The 12,222-nt window shown below is 52.5% G+C and overlaps 1 protein-coding gene across 3 annotated transcripts in view; it reads right to left on the reverse strand.

Annotated features, from left to right (window-relative positions):
* Positions 1–12,222, reverse strand: part of SRF (serum response factor) — a 37,417-nt gene that overhangs the window by 3,853 nt on the left and 21,342 nt on the right. For 2 of the 3 annotated variants that reach the window (XM_073339838.2, XM_073339836.2), the window contains 3 exons: positions 11,556–11,675; positions 1,453–1,644; positions 159–235 (listed from right to left, as the gene is read on the reverse strand). In XM_073339838.2, coding sequence (XP_073195939.2) covers positions 159–235; positions 1,453–1,644; positions 11,556–11,675 — 389 coding nt within the window. The remainder of the gene's footprint in view (positions 1–158; positions 236–1,452; positions 1,645–11,555; positions 11,676–12,222) is intronic. The other variant, XM_073339837.2, reaches the window with a different exon arrangement.

Here is a 12,222-nt window from a genome sequence, read left to right on the forward strand (position 1 = left end):
GCAGGGCAGGGCTGGGACACCCCATTACCAGTGACCCCTGGGGATCCCTGCGGCCAGGGGGGAGGGGAAGCAGCCTGCACGCATCCGCAGGGCTGGTGTGGGGGAGAGGCCGGGTGGGAGGCGCGGGCGAGGTACCCACCGAACTGCTCTGTGCCTACCTGGTGAAGCTGGACGGCTGAGACCGGAATCTGAACGGTGCCCGATGGGGCCGTCAGGAACACCTGGGGGACAGCACCTGCCACACAGAGACAGCGCTTAGATCCTCCGCCCCAGGATGCCGTGGCAGGCTGGGCCACGTGGAATAGCAGCCGTCGAGCCTTTGAGAGGTGGTTCGGCCACGCGCACCGGCTGCGTCACCCCGCTCCACACCAGACCAAGTGGCCACAACACGCAGGCCAGCTCAGCGGGGCTTCCTGCTGCTCTCCATCGCCAAGGCAACACAAAGGAGCCAGTGTCCACCCCAAGTCGCCTGTGCCCCCCCATACTCTCTTCCCTCCTGTTTCTCACCTCCCCCTACGTGCACCCCCAAATCCCCCCTCCTTTCCTGTTCCCCATGTCAACTGCGCACCCTCCCTGAATCCCCTTCCCACCCCCAAATGCGCTCCCCAAAATCCCTCTCCCTCCTGCCCTCACATGCACCCCCCCAAATGCTCCTCCTGTGCCACGGCATGCATCCCTCAAGTCTCCCTCCCCCTCCTGCCTGCCCCCCATGTTCTCCCCAAATCCCGCTCCTGCCCCCCGCGTTCCCACCCCCACCTCCCATCCTTGGTGAGCAGGTCTGGGGCAAGGGGTCGGTTTTGACAAAGTCTCTTAGGGCTGAGGGTCAGTTTTTGCTGTTGCTCCTGCGGCAGAGGCTGAGGTAAAAAAATCTTCACCCAACCCCACTCAACAGCCGCCCTCTTTCAAAATGGCTGCCCTCCCCAACCCTTCTCAATGGCCCTGGGGTCACAGGTGGCTCTTGGCACAACCAGGCCCCACTGCTAGGGAAGAGGGCGATCCCGCTGCTGCCAGCAGGCAGAGAGGAACAGGGCAATGGAGACAGGGGCCATGTTTGCTAAGGGCAGCCTGCCTCCCCATGGGAGCAATGGGGAAGGTGGCCATTTTTAAAAAGGGCAGTTCTTGGTGTGTCTCTGCAGGGCACCCTTTGGTTGGGACGCATACAAGGAAACGGCCCATTCACCGTCCATGTGTCTCTGCAGGAAACGCCTGTTGCCCAGCTCTGCCAAGCCGCACGTAGCCAGACAATGCCCGCCTAGAGGATCATCCGGAGATGCTGCTTTATGGTCCTGCTTTTTAATTCATTTAAACCCAGAATCAAGTGACCGCATTTCCCAGAAAGTTCTCAGGAACGCCCCTCTGTGCCCCAGGGCGGGGGCTGGATGCACGGTGGGGAGGGGGTGGGGGGCCATGCACAAGGGAAGCTGAGCGTACCACAGGGGGCAACCCTCTTACCCTGATCCTGGACCTGCCCGTGGGAGACCTGCATCGCCGAGGATGCCTGGGAGAAGGCATTGAGGACGGTCAGCCCCCCGTCCGCCAGGCCTGAGGTGGGCGCATACATCACGGCGTGAGGGCTGGGGTACATCATGTGGCCTCCCACCGTGGTTGGCACAGACGAAGTCATGATCGTTGCTGGCAGCGTCACTGGCAGGAAAACAGAACAAGCGCTAGTCAGCGGAACGGGAGAGGAGACCATGAACTGCAGCCCCCCCCCCCACTGTCCCCACAGGGCCCCCACACTGCACTGCACCCGCAGTGTCCCTCCACAGCACTCCTTAGGCAGGACAAGCACTGCACCCCAGAGCCCCCACGTCCCCTGCCCCAGCAGGGCCTACCCCGCACCCCTGGAGTAGCTGGCCCATGAGGATTCATGTCCAGCTGTGAATTGCCTGCATTAGATTTCAGGGATTTCTAAGAGACTTCACAATCTGCTCCTGCTGTTACTCCAGAGCAGAGGGCAGGTTGGCTGGGTGCATCAGTCGGGCGTTCCCAGGCTGGGATTTCTTCTATGTGTGACCTTCACTTGGTGTTTGCGGGTTTGGGGATCCTGGATTCCAGGGCCAGGAGGGCCTATTGGGATCACCTTGTCTGACCCCCTGGAAAGCACAGGCCAGAGACTGGCCCCAATCATTCCCGGAGCAGAGCTTTTAGAAAAACACCCAAACTTGACTGAAGAATCACCAGTGCTGGGGAATCTAGCACGACCCTGGGTGAGTCGTTCGCCTCATTTCCAGTCTGAATTTGTCTAGCTTCAACTTCCAGCCATCGGATCATGTTAGATCTTTGCCTGCTAGGCTGAAGAGCCCACTGTTAAATATTTGTTCCCCGTGAAGATTCTTGTAGATTGTCATCAAGTCACCCCTTAACTTTCTCTTTAAGCTAAACAGATTGAGCTCCTTGAGTCTATCACTCTAAGGCAGGTTTTCTAATCCTTTAATCATTCTTGTGGCTCTTCTCTGACCCTCCCCAATTTATCAAATCCTTACTGAACTGTAGGCACCAGAACTGGACATCGGATTCCAGCAGTGGTCACACCAGTGCCAGACAGAGATAAAACAACCTCTCTGCTCCTACACAGGATTCCCCTCTATGCATCCCCGGCTCCCGTTTGCTCTTTTGGCCAGAGCGTCACTCAAGGAGTTCATGGTCAGCTGACTACCCACCCCCACATCTTTTTCAGAGTCGCAGCTTCCCAGAATAGAGGCCCCTATCCTGGAAGTGTGGCCTGCATTCTTTATTCCCAGAGATATGCATTTACAATTAGCCGTATTAAAACACATACAGTTTGCTGCCACCCAGCTTACCAAGCGATCCAGATTATGCCGAATCAGTGACCTTCCTTTTCATTATTTACCCCTCCCCCAAGCTTTGTGTTATCTGCAGACTCTATCAGGACTGATTTTATGTTTTCTTCCAGGTCATGGATAAAAATGTTAAATAACCTAGGGCCAAGAACCAATCCCTGTGGGCCACACTGGAACCACACCCACTCGAGGAGTCCCTGTTTACAGTTATTTTTGTGACCTATCAGTTAGCCAGTTTTTAGTCCATGTCATGTATGCCATGTTCATTTTATATCATTCTCTGTTTTTTAATCAAAATGCCATGTGATACCAAGTCAACCCCCTGACAGAAGTCTATGTACATTATGTCAACACGATTACATTTATCAGTCAAACTTGAAATCTTTTATATATATATATATATATATATATATATATATATATATATATATATAAAAAGGTATCAAGTTAGTTTGACAGGATCTACTTTCCATAACCCATGCTGATGTGCACTAATCACATTACCCTCCTTTAGTTCTTTATTAATCATATCAGCTGCTCCATTATCTTGCTTGGAATAGAGGTCAGGCTGACAGGCCTATAATTATCAGGGTCATCCCATTTACCCTTATTAAAAACTGGCACAACATTAACTTTCTTCCAGTCTTCTGCAAATTTCGCAGAGCTGCAAGACTTATTGGAAATTAACATTAATGGTCCAGCAAGCTTCTCTGCCAGCTCTTTTAAAACTCTTGAATGCAAGTTATCTGGACCTGCTGATTTCAAAATGTCTTGAGTTTAGTAGTTTTTTTTATTTAATACCTCCAGAGATACCAGTGAAATGGAAAGTGTGTTATCCCTAGATGATGAGACTATATCATCTGTTTATTCCCCAAATACTGAACAAATATTTATTGAGCACTTCTGGCTTCTGTGTTATTTTTTGATAACTGTACCATTTCCATCTAGTAACGGACCAATACCATTATCAGGATTCCTTTTGTTTCTAATATATTTTAAAAACTCCTTCTTATTGTCCTTATCTCTGCTACAGATTTCTGCAGCCCTTTGCTTCCCTTAACAATTTTTTATAATTCCTAATTTACATACATTTCTATCAACTTCCCCTAAATAAAAATATACACATGATGTTGCATTCCATATGTTTTATGGAAATATGCTGATGAGTGTAAATAGGATGTAACTGGAATATGCTTTATGCAAAAAGTCTCTTGTAAGGTATCATAACAAAGGTTATAACCTACTGACTATGTTCCTCCTACTTGTATGCATGTATCATTCATGTATCTGAAGCTAGAAATATGAAGTATAACTCTGAGATCCTATTGTAATTATGCAAAGTGTAGGCCATTAATGGTGGTTTAGAATCGTGATGGCTCCCACTGCCTAGGACAATTGGTTGTAAATGGTTTATTTACCTGCAAACCTTCCTGTGTACCTGTGGGCCAGCCCATGGGGAATGGAGACTCAGGGTCTTACAATGACATGTGACCATGGCACAGGCTAATAGAATCCATCTTAAATCTGGTACTTTTCCATTTAGCAGGAGGGGTGGGGACCAGGAGAGAAAAGATTCCTGCCTTGTGCCAAAGCTATAAAAGGGGGTGGAACAGGACAACGGGAGCCACCAGTCATGAGAAAACCCCTGCTTGCCACCTAAGATGTCTGCTGGATTTAACAGACTGTACCAGGGGAAAGGATTGGGCCCAAACTAGGAAGGAGTCTAGTCTGTGAAAGCAGCTTATTGAAACATCTTTGAGGGTGAGATATTATCTGCAATCAGTGTTTTAAATTTACTAGACTTAGACTTGTTTATTTTTGCTTTATTTTGCTTGGTGCCTTACTTTGTTCTGTCCGGTATTACTTGAAGGGATAGCTCAGTGGTTTGAGCATTGGCCTGCTAAACCCAGGGTTATGAGTTCAATCCTTGAGGGAGCTATTTAGGGATCTGGGGCAAAAAGTGGGGATTGGTCCTGCTTTGAGCAGGGGGTTGGACTAAATGATCTCCTGAGGTCCCTTGCAACCCTGATATTCTATGAAACCACTTAAATCCTACTTTTTATACTTAAAGCACTTTTGTTTATTGATAAACCAAGAGTAAGTGATTAATACCTGGGAGAGCAAACAGCTGTGCATCTCTCTCTAGTAGTGATATAGAGGACGGATAATTTACTAACTTACCCTGTATAGGCTTTATACAGAGTAAAATGGATTTATTTGGGGTTTGGATCCCATTGGGAACTGGGTGTCTGGGTGCTGAAAATAGGTGACCTGCTGAGCTGTTTTTAGTTCAAGTCTGCAGCTTTGGGGGCCCAGACCCTGGGTCTGTGTTGCAGCAGGCAGGGTACTGAAGTCCCAGGCTGGCAGGGAAAAGGGGCTCAGAAGTAATTTCAGCACATCAGGTGACAGTCCCAAGGGGATCTTTGTGACCGAACGTGTCAAATATAATTAAAAAAACAAAACAAAAAAACCAGCTGCCTTCATTCCCATCTAAGTCAGATCAGTTTTTTTAACCAGTCTGGCCCTTTCCCCCCGATTGGGGAAAAAACGGTTACTCGCCTTCTTTTAACCGTTGTTCTTCAAGATGTGTTGTTCATGTCCATTCCAATCAGTTGTGTGCATGTCGTGTGCACGACAGCCAGAAGATTTTTCCCCTAGCAGCATCTGTTGGGTCCGTCTAGGTGCCCCCTAGAGTTGCACCTTCATGGCACCCCACATAGGGCCCTGCCGACCCTCCACCCCCCACTTCCTTCTTACTGGCTACTCCGACAGAGGGGTAGGAAGGGGGATACTGGAATGGACATGAACACCACATCTTGAAGAACAACAGTTACGAGAAGGTGAGTAACCGGTTTTTCTTCAAGGGTTTGTTCATGTCAAATGCAATCAGGTGACTGACTCCCAAACCCAAATTCAGGAGCTGGGGTCGTCCACCGATTGGAGCACTGCTCTTCCAAAGGTCGCAGCGTCTCTGGCCCGCTGGGTGATTGCATAATGTGCAGTGAAAGTGTGTATGGAGAACCATGTCACTGCTCTGCAGATTTCCTGGGTGGGAACCTGTGCCAGGAACGCAGTTGAAGAGGCCTGAGCCCTGGTAGAGCGTGCAGTGATCAAAGGAGCAGGCACCCCGTCAAGTTGTAGGACTCCCGGCTGCAGGACGTGATCCATGACAAAATCCATTGAGAGGAGACAGGAAGACCTTTCATTCTGTCCACCACTGCCACGAATAACTGGATGGACTTTCGGAATGGCTTCACTCTCTCGATATAGAAGGCTAGTGCCCTGCGGACCACCAATGAGTGAAGCTTCTGCTCCCTGACACTGGAATGAGGTTTAGGGTAAAATACAGGAAGGACGATGATGTCCTTGGTTGATGTGAAACTGGGAGATGACCTTCGGGAGGAGAGCAGGATGAGGCCTGAGCTAAACCTTGTCCTCATGGAACACAGCGTAAGGAGGTTCTGATGTTAGCGATAACCTCAGCTAGGAGGGCCCTATCAGAAACGCCACCTTGTATAAGAGATTGAGCCCTTGGTGACATGCTCCCTGCTCTAATGGCGGCCCCATAAGTCTGGATGGGACCTCAATTTGGTCCCAAGACAGGGCTGGCTGTCAGACCTGCAGATATAGCCTGTCGAGACCTTTAGGGAAACGGCTGACCAACGGGTAGGCAAAGACCGACTGTCCCTCTGTGCCTGGATGGAAGGCGGAGATGGCGGCCAAGTGAACTCTTATTGACGAAGTAGACGGTCCCTGCTGCTTGAGGTGGAGAAGATAATCCAGTATAAAGTGGCATAAAGGCGAGTGTCGGGGACAAACGGTGCTGCACCAACCAGATTGAAAATCTCTTCCACTTGGCAAGGTAGGTGGCTCTCCTGGAGGGTTTCCTGCTGCCAAGGAGAACTTGTCTGCCTTGATCAGAGCAAGAAAGCTCCATCAGGTTCAGTCATGGAGCTTCCACGCTGTGAGGTGGAATGACTCGAGGTTCAGATGTTGGAGACAGCCGTGATCCTGAGTTAGTAAGTCCGGGAAGAGCGGCAGGGTGACTGGGGTTTTCACGGACATTTCCAGGAGTGATGTGTACTAGTGCTGGCGGGTCCAAGCTGGAGCTGTCAATATAACTGAAGCTTCTTCCCTCCGAAACTTGAGGAGCACCTTGTGAATGAGAGGGATAGGCAGAAACGCATACAGGAGATGGTCTCTCCATGGGAGGAGGAACGCGTTCGCGACGGAGCCCAGGCTGTCACTTAGGAAGGAGCAGAATCGCTGACACTTCCTGTTGCGTTGTGTGGCGAACAGGTCTATCGGGGGAAAGCCCCACCGATGGAAGATTGAGGTCACGACGTCCGGGTGAAGGGACCACTCGTGGCCGTGGAACGCCCTGCTGAGATGCTCTGCCAGCTTGTTCAGCACTCCAGGGAGGTACAATGCTTGCAGGTGTATCGAGTGCTCTACACAGAAGTCCCACAGCACGAGGGCTTCCTGGCACAGGGGAGAGGAGCGCGCGCCCCCCTGTTCACTGATCTAGAACATCGCCGGGGGGTTGTCTGTCCTGACTGATACACATCTCTCTGCTAGGTGGGTCAGAAAGTCTGGCATGCCAGGTGCGCCGCTCTCAGCTTTCTGACACTGATGTGTGGAGCAAGATCCGCCTGAGACCAGAGGCCTCGGGTTCTGAGGTCTCCCAAATGTGCCCCCCAGCCCAAGTCTGATACGTCTGTCACTAGTGAGAGGGACGGCTGAGGGCTGGTGAAGGGGACCCTGCACCTACGACCTGCGGGTCGAGCCACCACAGGAGGGAGTTGAGTACCGGGCGAGGCAGGGTTACAATCCTGTCCAAACTGTCCCAGACTTGCAGATACACTGACGCTAGCCATGACTGAAGGGGTCAAAGTCCGAGTCTGGCATACTGTATTACGTAGGTACATGCAGCTATGTGTCCTAGAAGTTTCAGGCAGTTCTGTGCTGTGGTGGTGGGGAATTGTCTGAGACCTTGAATAATGTAACCCAGGGCTAGAAATCTCGCTTCTGGAAGGAAAGCCCTGGCATGTGTCGAATCCAGTACCACCCCTACAAATCCTATCCTCTGAACCAGGGACAGCTTTAATTTCCCCTCATTCAGTAGCAGTCCCAGTTCATCAAAAGAAGCTCTTATGAAGGCAACTTACCTCTCTACCTGAGCCCTGGATCAGCCAGTCGTCAAGGTACGGAAACACCTGTACCTGCTGCCTGCACAGGAATGCGGCCATGACTGCCAGGCACTTGGTGAATACTCGAGGTGCCGTTGACAGGCCAGTCGGGAGGACTGTGAACTGATAGTGAGTGCTGTTCACCACAAACCTGAGGTATTTTCTGTGGGACAGTTATCATTATGTGAAAGTACGTGTCCTTCAAGTTGAGGGAGGCATACCAATGAAGGGATGATGGAGGCCGACGAGTTTGAGTTTCTTCACAAACTTGTTGTGTTCTCACAAGCCTAGGATGGGCCTGAGCCCACCCTTGGCTTTCGGTATTAGGAAATACTGGGAATAGAAGCCCTTACCCTTCTAGTCCTGAGGAACCTCTTCCAATGCCCCTACTCAGAGGCGTAAGTGTACCTCCTGTGTAAGGAGTTGCTCGTGAGAGGGGTCCCTGAAGAGGGAAGGGGGATGGAAGAGTGGGAGGGCACAGAATTGGACAGAGTATCCCCTTTCTACTGTGTGGCGCACTCAGTGGTCTGAAGTGATACGGGACCATGCACGGTAGAAAGGGAATAGTCGGGAAGAGAAAGTAAGGTGGGGTAGATCCAGTTCTTGATCTGGTAAGCTGTCCTTGTGCGCACCTCCAAAAGGCCTGTTTCTGGCCCCCAGAAGGCTTGGTCTGGCCAGAGCCCTGGCCTAAGGATGGGTGTGGCCTCTTCCTGCCACTCTTATTCCTCCTCTGGGAGCCATCCTGTCAGTTTTGCTGATAAAATCATGGAGGAGGTTGCATCCTTAAATGCCTGAGTTGTGTGGTGGATGTGTATACCCAGGGACTTGAGGGTAGCCCTCGAGTCTTTTAAACGGTGCAGTCTGTCTTTTCAGAAAACAATGCCTGATCTTCAAAGGGTAGGTCCTGGATGGTCTGTTGGACTTCATGAGGTAGTCCAGAGACCTGAAGCCAAGAGGACCTCCTCATGGCCACCCCCATAGCCATGGTAAAGGCAGCACCATCCACACCCTCAAGAGCCGCCTGCAAGGAGGGCCTAGAAATGAATTTGCCTTCCTCCACCAAGGCCTTAAATTTGGAACGGGAGTCTGGTGGCATCAGCTCGACAGACTTGGCCATCACTCCGCAGGTTTTAAAAGGAGGATCTGCTTACAATGGCCTGTTATTGTGCAATCTGGAGCTGCAGACCACTGGTGGAGTAGACTTTCCTCCTGAATAAGTCAAGCTTTTTGGCCTCCTGGTTTTTAGGGGAGGGTCCCTGGAACCCCTGGCGCTCCCTTTGGTTCACAGCACTCACCACCAGGGAGTTGGGTGGAAGGTGAATGTACAAGTACTCATACCCCTTGGAGGGGACGAAATAGTGTTTTTCATTTCTCCTCGCTGTGGGAGGCAAGGAGGCTGGAGTCTGCCACAAAGCATTTGTGGTTTCATTTATAGTTTTAATAAGTGGCAGCATGATACGCAAGGGTCCAGAGGGGGCGAGGACGTCCACCATGGGATCCGCATCCCCGACCACCTCCTCTGTCTGGATCTCCACGGTTGTTGTGCAGGTGGCCCAGAACGTTGCAGGACCCTACTGCCCTCCAAGGCTGGGACCCTTGACATGCCCGCAACAGCCTCATCTGGGGAGGACGAGGATGAAAACACCGGCCCATGGCCCTGGTCACTGCCCTTGTCACCCAGGGGGTCGCAGTGCTCGTGGGGCTGGTGTGCCGATGGCGCTGGGATCGTCAGTGAGGAGCTCAAAGTGGCAGGCAGGAGTGCGGGATTTGTCGCTGGAGATAGACCCAGTGCCATTTGCTGCAAAGGGGGGGACAGATGCCATTGTGATTGATGCCAATCTGGATCTCGATGCCTGGCTTGGACCCTGGGCCTGACGATAGGCCCCGGGAGTTCGAAAGGGCCACTGAGTTGGTGGTTGCCATTGAGGTGCCCACGGCGCCGAAGGGGGCTGGCAGGGTCACCTAGATCTAGACCTCCTGCTGCTGGACCTGTCTGAGTGATAGGACTCTGCCTCAGACTCCGAAAAAGTAGACCACGGAGGAGCGATACTGGCTGGTGCCGAAGAGCGGTGCCAGGCCTCTGGGGACTGATGTGGTTCCCCCCACCACCACCCATGGGTGGTCGGAGCCGGCGAGTGGTGCGCCAGAGATGGGGACCAGCGTGACATCATCGCTGGCTTGCCCCTAGATGGAACAGGTGGCCTGGCTGACACCGGTGCCTCGTCCCTCCTTGGGGAAGGCGAAGCCGTCAGGCGAATAAGGTCCCGTGCCGCCTCAAAAGTCTCCGGAGTAGAGGGCGGTTGAATGTCCCAGCCATGACATAGTGGGCCAGACTCGACTGGACCCCTTGTGGGGCAGGAGTCGACGAGCCCCTGGGAGGCGCTGGGCCCGAAGTAGGCTGAGGTCTCCCTGCCACTGTCTCCTTAGGCTTAGAAGGGGGGCAGCACCCCTCACCTCTCATTTCTGGGGCATTGGGGATACAGATCAGCACCTGCCAAGAGTCTTCTGTTCAGCACCGTGTTGGTGTCGGGAGTCCTTAGTCTCCTTTCTAGGAGCCGGCGCGCTGAGCAGAGGCTCCGCCGATCACGGGCGGAGATCAGATTGCGGGCAGAGGGCTGCCTGCACGAGGCTAAGCCTCAGTCTCTGCTCGCAATCCTTAAGGGTCCTTGGCCAAAACCCTTTACAAACGCGGCACTTGTCCTTTCGGGGACTCTCGCCAAGGCACTTCAAACAAGAAGTGTGTGAGTCACTTTTTGGCATCAACTTTCTGCAGACTTCACATAGTTTGAACCCCAGCAACCGAGGCATGCCCCGGCAGTGGGGGAAACCTCTAAAATGAAAACTTAGCTTACTACTACCTTAAGACAAAAACTACTGTGGTATTTTGTATATAGTTCACTGCTAAAGGCACTTGCAGAAACAAGAGCGAGGGACATTCCAGCTAGCCGTCACCGGTGGTAAGAAGGAACTGAGAGGGTGGGGGTTCAGCAGGGCCCTATATTGGGCGCCATGAAGGCGTGACTCCAGGGGGCGCCCAGGCCGACCCTACGGATGCTGCTAGGGGAAAAATCTTCCAGCTGTCGTGCATGTGGCATGCACACACCTGATTGGAATGGACATGAACAAGCACTTGAAAAAGAACGGAGACTTTTTGGGCATCTAGTAATATGTTCTTAAATGATTCCCAATGATCATTCACATGGGTCCAATAAAATTCTTCCAACCAGCTGATGTGGATCGTAAACAGCTTTGTAAAATTGGTTCTTTTAAAGCACCCAGAATATATATTACTGGTCTGTATTTTATTCTGCTTGCACATTATAAATATGATTAAGTGACGATCACTTGGACTTAAGAGACCCTTCCTTTTTAGTTCTGTGATCAGTACCTCTCTGTGTTAGGACAAAGAATAATAAAGAACTCCCTCGTATTGGCTACAACACTTTTTGTGACATACTTCCTGACACCCTGAGAAAGGTGCAGACCAGCCCTCCATGGCTAGGGAGCCACAGCCAGGCCTAGTGGCCGGGGGCAGCGAGCCAGCCGCCGAGGAGCAGGTTACCTGTTCCACTGGAAGAGGTCTGGACAAGGTCGGTGCTGCTGTCGCTGGATGGAGACGTTTGCTGTGGGGCCTGATGCACCTGGATGGCCTGCACAGGAACCTGCTGCGTCACGGTGCCCCCTGGGAGGAGAGAGGAGAGCCCTTCACCGCCCGCTGCCACCCAAAGGCAACGCAGGGACCTGCCAGCCCCGCGCCACACCCCCGCCCCACTGCACCCGCAGGCCCAGGGCAGGAGGAAAGGGGAGCAGAGCATTTAGGCCCCACTCGGTGGCCCGCTGCATGTTCACACGGTAAAGGGAGGAGACCTGCCCCCAGACGGGGTGTGGCAGAGGCTGCTCTCTGCATGCACCTGATGGCGCCTGCCCGCCCGCTGGAGGAAAGGCCGGACCTCCTGACTGGATTTCTGCCCGCTCCCTGGCTGGGCTCAGCAGCCTTGGAGACTGATGTCAGCGACCCCCCAAGGCATTACAGCCTGCAGCCAGCCGCGCAGACGGGGTGTGTCAGGGCCTCTCCTTCACGGCCCTCCCCACTTGGCATGCAGCCCTTGCCTACCCCAGACAACAGAGAGGCCAAGGGGGAGCCTAGCCAGCAGCCGTGTGTTCTGCCCCCTGCCATGCCCACCCTGGCAGGATTTGGAACTCACAACTTTGGAACTCAACTGGGACTC

Source organism: Lepidochelys kempii, chromosome 3 (genome assembly GCF_965140285.1).
Source record: "Lepidochelys kempii isolate rLepKem1 chromosome 3, rLepKem1.hap1, whole genome shotgun sequence".
In the NCBI taxonomy this organism is placed as follows: domain Eukaryota; kingdom Metazoa; phylum Chordata; order Testudines; family Cheloniidae; genus Lepidochelys; species Lepidochelys kempii.